Source organism: Raphanus sativus, unplaced genomic scaffold, assembly GCF_000801105.2.
Source record: "Raphanus sativus cultivar WK10039 unplaced genomic scaffold, ASM80110v3 Scaffold1433, whole genome shotgun sequence".
Taxonomy (NCBI): domain Eukaryota; kingdom Viridiplantae; phylum Streptophyta; class Magnoliopsida; order Brassicales; family Brassicaceae; genus Raphanus; species Raphanus sativus.
This window is the reverse complement of record NW_026616744.1, coordinates 1834-16810: the sequence shown is the minus strand read 5'-3', so window position 1 is coordinate 16810 and position 14977 is coordinate 1834. Positions and strand designations below refer to the sequence as shown.

General features: G+C 44.6%; 2 protein-coding genes across 6 annotated transcripts; both read left to right on the top strand.

Annotated features, from left to right (window-relative positions):
* The first annotated feature begins 280 nt into the window (after positions 1-280).
* Positions 281-5276, top strand: LOC130504220 (uncharacterized). 5 transcript variants are annotated; one of them, XM_056998809.1, is made up of 2 exons: positions 281-3588; positions 3844-5276. In XM_056998809.1, exon 1 carries the CDS (start codon positions 297-299, stop codon positions 2892-2894), a length of 2598 nt encoding a protein of 865 aa, XP_056854789.1. In that variant the 5' UTR covers positions 281-296; the 3' UTR covers positions 2895-3588; positions 3844-5276. The 5 variants fall into 5 exon arrangements, with proteins under 5 accessions (XP_056854789.1, XP_056854790.1, XP_056854788.1 ...); XM_056998810.1 differs by having other exon boundaries at positions 281-4004; positions 4779-5276; XM_056998808.1 differs by having other exon boundaries at positions 281-4004; positions 4109-5276.
* Positions 5277-5416: 140 nt separating this feature from the next.
* On the top strand, positions 5417-9518 carry LOC130504221 (uncharacterized). Its single transcript, XM_056998811.1, has 4 exons — positions 5417-8126; positions 8199-8324; positions 8389-8750; positions 8821-9518. Exons 3-4 carry the CDS (start codon positions 8421-8423, stop codon positions 9343-9345), a joined length of 855 nt encoding a protein of 284 aa, XP_056854791.1. The 5' UTR covers positions 5417-8126; positions 8199-8324; positions 8389-8420; the 3' UTR covers positions 9346-9518.
* Positions 9519-14977: the final 5459 nt, after the last annotated feature.

Genomic DNA, 14977 nt, shown 5'->3' with positions numbered 1-14977 from the left:
TATTATTTGAAGCCGACATCTACAACTATAAAAGGGGAGCCCAAACCTTAGAATGAGGGATCGACGACTCGAGACTTAGAGATTAGAGTTTAGCCGACTAGAACTAGGGTTTATACACCAATACGTTGTAGTCCCAAAGAACATACTCAATAACATCTCTTTGCTCTTGATTTATAACTCTTATATACAAATTCTCTAGTGTTCCGTAGTACTAAAACGATCCTACACAAAAATACCCTAATACAAGAGAGACTGAAAATGACATTAGAAGAAGGTTTGACAATGTCAGAGAAGATATGAGGAAAAGGATTACATTGAAGAAGAAGAGTGATCCTAGGAAGTTTGCAATACCTTGTGTAGTACAAGGGATTGAGTTTCCTCATGCACTATGTGACACTGGTTCATTAGTCAGCATTTTACCAAAGGTTATGGCAGACCATCTGGGTCTGAAAGTAGAGCTTTCACTAGAGATCTTCACATTTGTGGACTACACTCAGAAATATTCTGGAGGCTTGATCAGAGACCTGGAAATGCAGATTGGTAATGCCATTGTCCCTGTGAATTTTCATGTCCTAAACATCAAGTTAAATTGGAACTCTTTCCTCTTACATGGAAAAGCATTTATGGCTACAGTAGGAGCTATATGTGACATGAACACCAACAGGATGTGCTTGACTATGATAGATCCAGATATCCACTACGACCCTGTCAAACTTGGCAAACCACCAACCAAAACCGTGGAAAAAGAAGATGATCTTGGTATCATTGCAGTTTTTCATTGTGAAGTAGAGTATGAGACAGAGTACTCGGGATCGATCGACAACATCTCTACATCATCGATCGACACCAGCGAGTCAGAAGAGATCGACACCAACCATGGACCATCGATCGACAGACGCACACCAGATGATGAACTCGACTTACCAGATCATTGCTATCCAAATTTCGCCATCCCACCCAACAGAAAAGAAGATGATTACTCAGTAAGAAGTTGGGCAGATAGTGGATTTCATGAAAGTTTTGCATTAGATATAGCCAGATCTTCCCAAAGTGAAAACCACATTGAAGAATATGATGAAGATTATTGGGATGAAAGAGCTTGGGAAAACTACATGGAGAATGATAGATTTGCAAATCGTTTCCCCAAATCGATCGACATCCACCGTCCACCATCGATCGATTATCTACTTCATCCAGCAAAACGACATCGTCCATCGATCGACATCGCCAGCATCACATCGATCGATATTGATCCAGACGACTTAAAGGACAAAATCGGAATTTCACCGATTAGGACAACAGATGGGTATATAAGGTTGTCAACACAAGCCACAAAATTTCAAACTTCAACAACTTTTACCCAGCAGCTTCCAGCAACTAGCAACATAACCATGGAGGACTGCAACACCAAGAACAATCGATCCAACCATGGAGCTAGACGATCACCATCAATGGCCACCATCACTGCACCATCGATCGATGCCCTTACCAGAGCTCAATCTCGATTTCATGATCCATATGATATCAGGAATGTTTCACTAACACCTGATGAATTTGGTATTTTCAGGGACACAGATGGCTTTGCAAGAGCACTGGATGGAAGAGTTCTGCACATAACCAGAGAAGACATAGCAGACATCCTTCAAGTTGCCAATGGACCAGAAAACCTGTTCACACAGCGACGTGGCCATCCAGACATCCTAACTCACGTCCAAGACAACCACCACGTCACCATGAGAGAGGATACAGTTCCTCAAAGTTTTGGTCAACCTAGGAGTTCACCATCGGTCGATATCGTTTCATCACCATCGATTGACGGCGAGTTACCCAGATCGATCGACAGAGCAAGAATCAGATTGCCCGACAGACGTTTGGAGTTTGGGCGACGTGCCTTTGATTCCAACGGATCCAGAAGATTCAAATGGGAAGCAAAGGATGAATTTGGTGTCCACAGAGATGAGTTTGGACATGCTAGAGGAGTTGATGGTGAGATCATCCCTGTTACCAAGGAGCACATAAGGAGAATCCTGGAGAGAGCATCTATTTTTCACAGAGGTTGCTTACGCCTTCCAGAACATACACGCCTTTACCATGCATACAGACCACCACCAGTACCCTACAGCAGAGAGGAGATAGATGATATGGTGACTGATGTATGGAGAGCTCAGGCACACCTTGAGGCAGATTTTCACACATTGGTAGAAGATACTTTCCAACCTTTAGATAGCAGCTATGAATCTCTCCAAAGTGATATGGCAGTGCTAAGAATGGAGATTAAGAGCATTAGAACCATGCTTGAGAAGGAAGCTACGCCACAAGTATCGATCGACACAACACCTGCACCATCGATCGACATCGGCAAGACTACATCCAAGGACCAACCAGAATGTTCATCACCTAAAAGAGATGAATGGGAGATTGCTTACATCAATACACGAATTGGAGACGTCTACAGCCCTCTCAACAACAATGTCGAATGGTTAAGCAAGAGGATTGATCTTCTACAGAAAGAGTTGGCAACAATTCGCGAGAAAATTCATGTTCAGAATGCTACAATTCCGTCGAACGATACAAACTCTTCACCATCGATCGACACAAGGTTTGCAGCAATGGAGGATGGGATGAAATCATACGAGGAAAGGCACGATCATTTCAGTTCACCTATCATGCGATACCTGGATACACTGTCACAACAGCTGAATGAGTTGCAACAAGACATTGGCATAGTTCAAGATCATCTTGGTCTTCGTGACAGAAACGCGGCATCGATCGACAGGCCTAGACCCATATCGATCGACATCGGGCCACCACCAGCGAAGAGAGCATGCACAGCAGCAGAAGTTGATCACATCAAACATGAGCTATACGAAGCTATGAATGCTATGGAGGAGTGACTCAACGGGGAAGTGATGACATTGACGACACTGTCAACGAACGAGTAAACAGCTTATGCACAGCTACTCGACAGCTGAAGAACGAGATACGTGCTATACAGTACCAAGGACAACCTTCAGAATCGATCGACATAGTTAACACTGGATCGACCGACAGAACGCCCAGCAAAACGACCGACGCACATGTAGTCGCATCGATCGACACCGATTCCTTGGCACACAGAGTTCGGCAGACTCATGCCCAGCATGACACATTATAATATGAAGAACTGTCTGAGCATTCAACATTTGATTTCTATCAACATCAGTTCGACATGGAAGATTTAGACAGAAGGTTACAAGTCATCAAAGCCGATTTAGTAAATATACATCAAGGATGTACAAGATCAGATGATGTCACAAGAAGTTTCACTGCTACTGAGTCCAAAGATGACGGAGACGTTTGCCCACCAGCAAACAACTGCTCCTACCACAACTGAGTGGGAGGCAACCCACTATTAGGTTTTCTTGTATTTTCTTTTTAAGTTATTTTTACATTTTTACATTTATTTTTCGCATTTATTTTTGCAGTTTTTAAAGATCCAAGTAGAATGATGATTCCGTCGAACGACACGTACCATTCACATCGCTCGACACCACACGATCATTACTAACGATCAACGTACATCTCTACGTATTGATCGACACCATGTCGGTCAGGTTTAGTCGTTCTATCTTATTACATTCAGTTCTTATGATTTATTTATTTACTTCACTCCGGCTGTGTTACACTGAGACAGTGTAATTTAAGTCTGGGGGGAGTTTACTAATATGTGTTTTTATTTTGGTTTTTATTTAAAACGTTTTTCAAAATTATTTTTCACATAAGTTTTAAATGAGAACATTGATATAGATTTATATTTGATTGTCTAACCACTCTTTAGAACCATTCTAGATTTACTGATTGCAGATAGTACTAAAGATGCTAAAGTGGATCAACCTGTCACCTATATACACTAGCTGATATTGTTTGAAGGAAGCAAAGCTGACCTCCAACACTAATACTGACTTTATTTGCTTGTCTTGGGGCTTGGAAATCACTGGATCGGAATCCTCTTACAAGTCTGGAAGGTAAAAAGTCTATGTGTTTCTGGTTCCCTTTCTTCTCTCTCTTCGGCATCTCAAAGATCTAAGTTTTATGTTATAAAAGATTGAAATGATTTCTTGAGAGGCAGAGGGGTAGAAGTTTCTCCTGCGACCCCAGTATTCTAAATCTCAGGGATGATCACACATTGTGGAAACGAGGGATAGGTAAATTACCTGCGACCCCAGTATTCGCTACACTTTGTCAAAAATGTACGAGTTACAAATGCAAATGTCAGTGAGATAGACTAGATGACCTTTGTGGCGTCGAAACCTGTTCAAATTGAAACTAATAAGAGATTCGGAGAAGAGAGAAGAGAGGAGAAATGGATCAGAGAAGACTACATGTGTGTTCAGATACTTGTTTGAGTTGAATCCACGTGTCCTTTGATCGATACTCCCAAGGTAAAGCATGCACTTTTATTTTATGTTAAGAAATGAGGTTAGTAGAGGGGAATGTCAGATAAGATTTGCTAAGTTGTGGACTAGATGAATTCGGTTGCTAAGATAGGATAAGACATAATGAACTTCTGTGATTAAGATCTTTAGATATGAATTGCAAACCCATAGAGTGATGACTTCAATATTTTGAATTTTTGAGTTCCTACTGTTTTCAAACCTTTTCCAAAGACTACTGATTTTTGCTTGAGGACAAGCAAAGGAGTAAGTCTGGGGGAGTTGATATACCATGGATTTCACCCATTTTCTACCATGGTATACTAGTATTTTATTATATATTTAATCTGTTAGGTATGTTTTCAGGTTCAGGAGCGTTTCATGATAAAGTGATGTTTTTGGAGCATTTTGGAGTACAAGAGATAATACATCCGAGTTGACCATTCAAAACCAAGTCGGAAGTCAACATTGTGATAATAATCGATCGATACTCATCCAGAGTTGTCGATCGATGTAGCTGAGAAGATCCGCATACTAGAAGATTATAATCGCTCGATACACATCTAGTGTTGTCGATCGATATCGAGGACGAAATGGTTTAGCCGACTACTTCACGAAGACTTCACCAAATTACGAGATTGCCCCTGACGAGTTTTTAACCTAATGGAAATGCTTAAATATTCCTACTAAGTGTTTTTGACGGCAAGCAAGCTTTGGACAAGTCTAAGAAGCAAAAGTCTTGAGAGGCAAAGCAGAGAGTGTGAGAGAGAGACTAGAGAGTTTTATATGTTTTGAGAGATCGGAGAGATTTGTGAACTCCATTTGTTTTCTACTCCTTATCTATGCAATTCTTTTATCTATCTATCTATTATTATGAATTGCTTGCTATGTCTGAGTAGTCTACTTGTTAGATCTAGGGTTTAAATAGGTTTGTGGGATTAGCCCCAAACTATAATTGCTAAGTTGTGATATTCATCAAATAGATTGCACCATAAGCTTGTTCTAGAGTAGCTAACTAGAGCATAGATCACTAGGATCTTTGATATCTTGAATTATCTGTTTGAACTAGTGTCTCCTTGGAGAAGAGCTAACCGCCCTCCTTGAGATTTAGTGTTCATTATCGGCTCGCGCCTAGGCATATCTAGAAGCCGTCGATCGATATCCCGACAGGTGAATCGATCGCCGAGCGAAAGGTGTATCGCTCGATATCTCTAAAGGATATCGATCGACTATTTTTCTGTGTCAACGTACGACAGTTGATGCCAGAGATCTAGATTATTTAACCAGTGAGACATCACTGAGAGTTAAGCGGCTGAGTTCTATAGTATCATGCAAGCAACTTGTTAAGCATTTATAGATATTATAATCTCCATTCCTGAATAAAATCCCTAAGTCTAGCACTCTTCATTATCATTTAAACAACAATCATATTGTTAGTTAGAGCAACTACCTTGCTCATTTTAGGAATTGTTATTTACACTTCATCATTAAAACCAACTTCACCTAGGATTGATTAATTGATTAGATTTAATTGGTTATCTAGCTCCTCGTAATCCGATTCCTAAGTACTACAGCTGAACCTCTTATTTGAGAGAGTAAGTTTTACAGGGTAATTTGAGCACTATCAGTTCTTCATACACATTTGTATTTTAAGAATTGTACAACCATAATAATATCCCCATGAACATATTTTTCAATATCCATATGTACATTGCTTAAGCGTCGTACACATGTACACTAATAAGAGTAACTAGTTCACTTCACTCACTAAAAAACATTTTTTTTTGTCTTTTTCATCTAAAAAACCAAGCCTTACAATGTCTAGAACTTATTTTAATGTGAGTTTCTTCTAATGTTAACACATTCAAGACTTTGTTTACACAATGTACACAAAGACTTTCTCCTCTTCATATATATACGAACACATGTACACTACATAGATAAAATGCATTTGTACACATGTACACTACATAGATAAAATGCACATGTATAAGAAAATGTGTACACATGTACATCCGAAAGATAATGTACAATATTTTTTACAGAGTGGCAATTTTGTCGATTGAGTATTGTGTGATTCTTCTTCGATTGAGTATTGGAATCCATATATGTTAGGGTATTTTTGTGTAGGATCGTTTAAGTGCTACGGAACGCTAGAAGATTCGTATGACAGATTAGAAATCGAGGGCAAAGAGATGTTATTGAGTATAATGATTGGGACTACAACGTATTGGTGTATAAACCCTAGTTCTAGTCGCCTAAACTCTAATCTCTTAACCTCCGAAAGTCGATCCCTCATTCTAGGGTTTGGGTTCCCCTTTTATAGTTGTAGATGTCGGTTTCAAGTAATAGAACACTTCCATAATCGGATAAATGGAAGTTTCCCTTTAGGTAGAAAACTTCTATATCGCTCCAAGGGGTCGGTCCGATCTAAGGGTCGGACCCAAGGCAGGGGTCGATCCTTGGTATCTTCTTGAGCAAGGGTCTGGAAGTCGAGGACCTATCCGGAAACTGGAGAAAACTTATATCTGGATATTTTTCCCCAACATTTTGCCCCTTATTCCTTGATTTGCTTGTGGAAATCAAGGGATAACATGTACTTCCCGAGCCTTCGTAATTTTCTCTTGGGTACCTTATCTTCTCGCAGTGGGTCAGACCGGGACCCTTGATGAAATGATATACTGATTTCACGAGGCTCTGAAAGTCGTATCTTCTTAGAGCGTATAGGTCCATGCCTCGACTTGTTCTCAAGTGAAGAGAAGAGATGGAGTATTCCCTTCTTGAAGAATCAAGGGGTACGAGACTTGCTTTTTGAACTTGATCGAATGAAGTGGGCTTCGCTAATAGGCCCAGAGACGGTTGAGTTTCTCCGTTTGGCGCCCATTTGGTCGCGTGGCGATTTGCACGAGGCGCGTGTCTGCCACCTTAGGGTTTTCTCCTTCTTTCTTTCATTTGATCGAGACCTAAGTCTTTTTTCTTCTCATTTCTTCTCTACTCTCCTCAAGATTCTCTCTCTCGGCGGCTCCCTTTCTTGAAGATTTCCTCTCGTTCAGGTAGCCGTCTTCTTCCCTTCTCTCTTTTCTTCTCTTATATTAGATCGATAATGTCCGACGGTTCCCCTAGCAAAACCCTAGAATCCCCGTAGCTAGTAGAGATAGATCTGAAACCCTAGGCTCGGTGAACTCTTCCTCTCAGTCCCCCCCAACCCATAGCTGACGCGGAGGGTCCTTATCTCGATGTCATGGAGTACGTTCCTTCCGGCGATGAAGCCGAAGAGTCTTTGTTGGTGGGTCCGGTTTCCAGAATCGGAAAGAGAGATGTTGAAGAGTGGAGGAGGAAGTACGATCTTCCCCAGGACCTGGATATCCGAAAACTCTTGGAGCATTCCTTCTCTGATCGCAAAACTCTTGGAGCATTTGGAAATCTCTCCAGGCCAGCTAACTCCTCCAGCTTGGAGGACCTTGATCGCGATACAAAACCTCGGCGATTTAGAGCGCTTGGTGATAGGAGTGAACGTGGTGCTCTATTCGTACTATGTTGCTGATTTGCCCGGATCAAAGGGAAAGTATTACCTCCACCCTCGTAGTAGCCAAGCTCTGGTTCGAGAGATCGAGAAAGGCGCAAGGAAGCGTCATCCAGTCTTTAGCAGTAGATGGGCAGAGAGATTTGCCTTCGTAACCCTCCCCGAGTTTTCTCCTATTTGGCATGTAGTGGGTAGGTCATTATTCTTTTCAAACAGCCTTTGATCGCGATACTGATTCGTTCTTGTTTTTATTTTTATTGCAGAGGTGTCTCGCAAGCCTGTGCCTGAAGGGAAAGAAGTTGCTGATCAGGTCCTTGACCTTCCTCCATCGCATCGTCAAACCACCTTTCTCACCAGCAAAGAAGTCTTAAGGCAGTGTAGCATTTGGGGTAAGTTTTTCACGTTGTGACTTTTCTTGCGAGCTGGTTCATTGACTGCCTTGATCCTTTGCAGGTAATATGTCGGGATCCACAGGATAAAAAGCTATGGAGGCGTTCATGCAGACCGCGGGGAAGCTCTCAGCCAAAAAGCCTGCTGCTAAGGCCACTACCTCGGGTGATGATGATGTCCAAATCCTCAAGAGTACCAAGCGCAAGGGACCTACTAGCTCAGCCCCTTCTGCCTCAAGGAGAAGATCTCGGGCCTTGGGATCGACTCTGAAATCCTCGACCCCAGAGCCTTCTCTTAACCCTTGTGTGGACCTAGCCAAGGTGGTAGCTGATCTCTCTTCCTCCACGTTTCCAGGGAGTGCCTGCTTTCTTCCTTATGGGGATCTCCCAAAGGCTTTTGAGAGTGTTCAGTTTGATCTCCTCCAGGTAAGACTTCGCTTCTTTTCTTTTTCTCCTTCATTACATGGAGTAGTGATCATTGTAGTTCGATTTGCAGGTTATGTCTCAGATTCACCACATTGAGGACATGGTGAACGAGCAGTCATCCAAGAAGGAGCTGGAGAGCGTGAATGCTCAGCTCAAGGAAGAGAAGAACAAAGTCCTGGTTCAGGGGAAGGAGATCAAATCCCTTCAGCTCAAGCTGAAGAACTCGAAGGAGGCTGAGACTGCTACTGCTGCGGAGAACACCGCTCTGACGCGTCAACTGGAGGAGACCCAGGAGGAGCTATGTGGGCTGAAGCTGGAGAAGGAGTCCTTTGAGGACGAAAGGATGATGGCGGTGAGTGGGGCCAAGGTGACTGCTCGCTGGGAGCTGATGAGGGAATGGCTTAAGGAGCAGACCGACAAATGGGAGTTGGTTGTGGAGTTCCAGCGATACAAGCTGGTGAAAGAAGCCGAGGCTAAGCTGCGGGGACTGCCTCCTCCTTCGTTTGATGATGAGCCACCTCTTCCCGAAGCGGCTGCTGCCAAGGAGACTTCCCCTGCTCCATCTGAGGGCGCGGGTGCTTCTCCAACTGCCTAATCTCCCTATCTCTCGAACTCTTGATCTTTTAAGCCCTTCGGGCTTTTGTTGTTGTTTTTACCCTTCGGGGTTTTATTTTTTAAACCTCAGGCCCTCGTGCCTTAAGACTTTTTAAGTACTGACCCTCGGAGGTCTTAACTTTAATCTATTTAAGCCTCAGCTTTTATCTTTGAGTAGCATAGAGTCGTCTTCCGAAAGAAATTGCTTTGTTTATGTTTCGAGGATGGAGGAATCCCCTATTAGAGGTTATGGGCCGAAGGCCGACCATAACCCTAATCAGATCAGACGAGGTCTTAGGAACCGATGATAGTTCCACCCTGGGGATCACACCACTTAGAGCTATAGAGGAATCGGGGCTCGAGCCCTGCAACCGTATTGATAGCCGGAGGGTCTAGATCTCGTTGAATCAATTCCATATCTTCGGAACGCAAAGACACCTAGGTAGACACGCGGATTCGTGGAAAGGAATGGACCCTTGAAAGGGACGAAACCTCGAAAGGGATGGACCCTTGAAAGCGGTTGACTCCTCGTGGGGGCTGGACCCTTGTAAGGGCTGACCCCTTGAATGGATATCAACGTCTAGGACCTGGATCATGTTAGTAGATTGATTGAGTCCTGAAATGATCAGAAAAACGTTAGACCTTGTAATCCATTATTAAAAACCTGAGTTTTAGATTTGGAATGAAAGATCCCTGCTTGGAACCCTAGAGTTCTTAGCTTAGTTTGAACCATGAGGTTCTTGAGCCTTAGAACCCGGAAGTTCTTAAGGTCTTGAACCCTGAGGTCCCTTACCTAGGCCCGAAGGCCGTTTTATTGAACCCGAAGGTTTGCTCATTGAACCCTGAGGTTTTCTGAGTGTTGGGGTTTAATCTTTAGATCCGGGGACCGTGATTAAACCCTATGGATACCTCGAACCCGGAGGTTGATGCTTTTGAACCATGAGGTTCTTGGCAAACCCGAAGGTTAGTATTTAGGATTCAAAGATCCTTGAACCCTGAGGTTCTTACTAGATCCGAGGATCAGTTAGACCCGAAGACCCTTGATCGACCCTAGGGTAATCTAGAATCCGGAGATTCCTTACAGACCCGGAGGCTGCATTGAACCCTGAGGTTCTTTTATAGACCCTGAGGCCGTACTGAACCCTGAGGTTCGTTGTAGACACTGAGGCCGTATGCGTTATGGGAGGTTTGTGATCGTATTCTGCTCCCCATGGGGGAACCACTACCGATCTGTTATTGAGAAACCGCACTCTGCCACCCGGAGGTATAGGCCACTCTCGTGAATCTCAATGCTGCACTCTACCTTTCTGCAGAAAAGGTCACGCTCAGACTTACTGTGGTCTGGCTTGGGCCTGCCCTGCGGAGCGGCTTCACACCAGACACACTACTTTCCACGTCTGGATAAGTATTAAATTTTGGTGCTAACCGGTATTTTCGCAGATTTGCTCCCTGCATATCAGCCGTCAGCATCTGATTAAAGTACTTTGCAAGGTACGTCATGCCCCCTGCGTGTATTTAGCTCGTAGCGTCTTTAACACAGGGTTTGGGTAGCACTAGTACGGTGGTCCCCACATAACTTTTGGACTTATAGCCTTTATGCAGGGCCCGAGGTGCAGACAATGTAATAGGGTTGATCAGACATGTTCCTTATATGTCGTACACCCATGTGAGTAGTCTCACTAGTGTATATAGGGTTTGCTGAGGTCTAAGATTCCTTAAGACCTGACCTAGCTAGTATGCCCCTTTAAGTACATTGGAGTTCCTATAACCCCTTTAGCCGTAACTAATAATGTATTTTATAAGCTTAGTCCGGAGACGTTATCGCATACATAGGAGTAGGAAACCGGTGTACTTAAATATATTGTAATAATAGTAGTAGTATATAAAGCTTGATCCGGGGATCTTACTCTAGAAGTGATAGAATTTGAGGTGCAAGGCATTCCAGCAGTTGGGTTGGACTTTGTCGTCGCTGTCTTCCAGCTTATAGGCTCCTGCCCCTTGCACCTCTATTACCTTATAGGGACCTTCCCATCCAGGAGCGAGTTTTCCGGCTGATTTATCCCTTGTGTGGTCACAGACTCGCCTTAGGACCCAGTCCCCTTTCTGGAAAGTTCTGGATCTGACCTTTTTGTTGTAGCTCTTGACGACTTTTAACTGGTAGGACGCATTTCTAAGGCGTGCCGCCTCCCTCTTTTCGTCGAGTAGGTCTAGACTCAGGGACATTAGCTCGTTATTCTCCTCCTGGAAAAGTAATTCAGAAACCAAGGTTCTTACGTGCACATATGTGGGTATCACCGCATCAGCACCATAGACAAGGGAGAAGGGAGTCTCCTGGGTAGCCGTCTTCGGGGTTGTCCGATAGGCCCAGAGTACTCCGTGTAGCTCTTCTGCCCATCGCCCGTGGGCGTCTTCTAGGCGCTTCTTGAGCATGTTCACCACTGTCTTGTTAGTGGATTCCGCTTGGCCGTTAGATTGAGGGTGTCGTGGTGCTGAGTAGGAGAGCTTGATGTTCCAGTCCTTGCAGAACTTTCGAAAGTTGTAGCTTGTGAACTGGGGTCCGTTGTCTGTGATGATCTCATAGGGAGTTCCGAAGCGTGTGATCACGTTAGTCCATAGGAATTTCCTGATTTGGAGATCCGTTATCTTGGATAGTGCTTCGGCTTCCACCCACTTAGTGAAATAGTCTGTCACGATTAGGAGAAAAATCTTTTGCCCCGGTGCCATAGGAAACTTTCCTACGATGTCCATGCCCCACTTTCGAAGGGCCAAGGAGAACTTAAGGATTTGAGGTTCTCTGGTGGAAGGTTGGAGATTGGCGCGTGCTTCTGGCATTGGCTACAGAGCTTGGCTTGTTTGAGGGAGTCCCTCGCCATGGTTGGCCAATAGTATCCAGCCCTTCTAGCTCTGAGTACCAAGCTCCGAACACTAGAATGGGAACCACATTCTCCTTCATGAAGTTCTTCTAGTATCCTGGCGGCTTCTCTAGGGGTAAGACATTGTAAGTAGGGTCCTGGAAAGGATCTTCGATATAGTTTCCCCTCAAAAAAGCAATATCTTGCAGCTTGGCGCTTTATCTTCCGACTTTCGTCTCGATCTTCGGGCAAGGTGTCGTACCTTAGATAGTTGATGATGGGTGTCATCCAGGTCTCTCCTTCATCTACCACAGATACTTCTTCAGGTTCCGTCTCCTTTTCGGCCGCGGGCCATTGGAGTACAAGTAGTGGGATGCTCATATGATTTGTAGTTTCTAGGGCAGACCCTATGTTAGCTAGAGCGTCAGCCTGGGAGTTGTGCTCCCTAGGTATCTGGGTGAGCTTACAATGTCGAAACCTGTTGAGTAGTCGCTTAGCCACGGATAGGTATCTAATCATGCTCGGATCTTTCGCATGATAGTCTCCTTAGACTTGGCTTATGATCAGTTAAGAGTCGCTGAAGACCTGGACATCTTCCACCCCCATCTGTTTGGCGAGTGTCAGCCCTGCTATCAGAGCTTCATACTCAGCTTCGTTGTTCGTTGCTTTGAAGTTGCAATGTACGGCCCTTGAGGCTGATTCTCCCGTGGGGGAAGTTAGGACCAGTCCCACGCCTGCGCCCCTTACGTTACTAGATCCATCAACGTACAATGTCCATTCGCCTTTCTCCCCTTCGCTATCATGGAGCTTTACCTCTTGTTCCAGGGCTGGAAGCATGGAATGAGAGAATTCGGCTACGAAATCTGCCAGGACTTGCGATTTGATGGCTGTTGCAGGCCGGAAGATCACGTCGTATTCTCCCAGCTCTATAGCCCATTTTGCTAGTCGTCCAGACACTTCTGGCTTATGCAGAACAGCCTTGATGGGGAAGGAGGTGACTACCACGATTTGATATGCCTGGAAGTAGGGACGTAGCTTTCGNNCAGCGTTAACTAAGGCAATGGCCAACTTCTCGAGGTGACTATAGCGTGTCCCCGCGTCTAGTAAAGATTTTCTCACGTAGTAGATAGGATGCTGTTTTCTTCCTTCTTCCCTTACTAGGACCGCACTGACTGCATGTTCCGATACCGCCAAATAGAGCAACAGGACCTCACCTTCCAATGGTTTTGAGAGGAGAGGTGGAGTAGTGAGATAGGCCTTGAGATCGGATAGGGCTTGCTCACATTTCTCGGTCCATTGGAAGTCCTTGGGGTCCTTCAAGGTTTCGAAGAAGGCATGCGACTTGTCCGATAGCCTGGAGATGAATCTGCTCAAAGCAGCCATCCTTCCTGTCAGCCTTTGCACCTCCTTGACGTTGCGAGGTGAAGGTATCACCTGGATCACTCTCACCTGCTCTGGGTTTGCTTCAATGCCCTTGTGGGTGACTATGTACCCTAGGAACTTTCCAGAGCTTACTCCGAACGAGCACTTTGAAGGGTTTAGCTTCATGTTGTACCTCCTGAGAGTGGTGAAGGCTTGTTGAAGGTGTGAGATATGGTCTTCGGCGTCTAGGGGCTTTACCAACATGTCATCAATGTAGACTTCAAGGGTATGCCCTATCTGATCGGCGAACATCATGTTGACAAGCCTTTGGTAGGTCGAGCCGGCGTTCTTCAATCCGAAAGGCATAACCTTGTAACAGTAGATACCCCTTGAGGTCATGAATGAGGTCTTCTATTGATCGTCAGGATGCATTAGGATCTGGTTATACCCAGAGAACGCATCCATGAAACTCATCAGCTCATGACAAGCCGTTGCGTCGACTAGCTTGTCGATGTGAGGCAAAGGGAAAGGATCTTTAGGACATGACTTATTAAGGTCCGTGAAATCGATACAGACTCTCCACTTCCCATTCTTTTTCCTGACGACCACTACATTTGCTAGCCATTCCGAGTATTGCACCTCTCGTATGAATCCAGCATCTAGTAGGTTCTTGGCCTCTTTGTTGATTATCTCATCCCTTTCAGGAGCGAATTTTCTCCTCTTCTGTCTGACAGGAGGATGCATCGGGTCCACCTTGAGTTGATGCATGATAACATCGGGATCAATTCCAGGCATGTCTTCATGAGACCAGGCAAAGCAATCGGAGTTGGATCTTAGGAAATCGACCAGTCTCCTCCTCAAGCCTTCTGGAAGCTTGGAGCCTATCTTTAAGTTTCGGCTCGAGTTCCCTTCCGTGAGCGGGACCTCATCCATTTCTTCCACTTCCGGCTCTTCGGTATGTGGGGCCGAAAGCTTCTTCTGTAATTGCTATAAGACCTGAGTCTTTCCCTTAAGGGTAGTCTGATAGCAAGACCTAGAATTCTCTTGATCTCCCTTGACTGCTCTGATGCCCCAAGGGGTTGGGAACTTGACCAGCTGGTGCAAAGTTGAAGGTACGGCTCCCATGTCGTGGATCCAAGGCCTTCCCAATATCACGTTGTATGATGAGGGGCAGTCGACGACCAGGAACTTCGTGGCTTGGTTTACCCCTTCGGCATACACGGGAAGAAGGACCTCTCCTAAGGTTTGTTTAACTTCTCCACTGAAGCCTACGAGGGGAGTTGCCTTTCTGGTTAGAGCTGTATGTTCCAAACCCAAGTCGGCGAAGGCCGAATGGAATATTATGTTGCTGGAGCTCCCATTATCTACTAGTATTCACTTGACCAAGCAGTTTGCTATGGTAAGTGAAATGACGAGAGC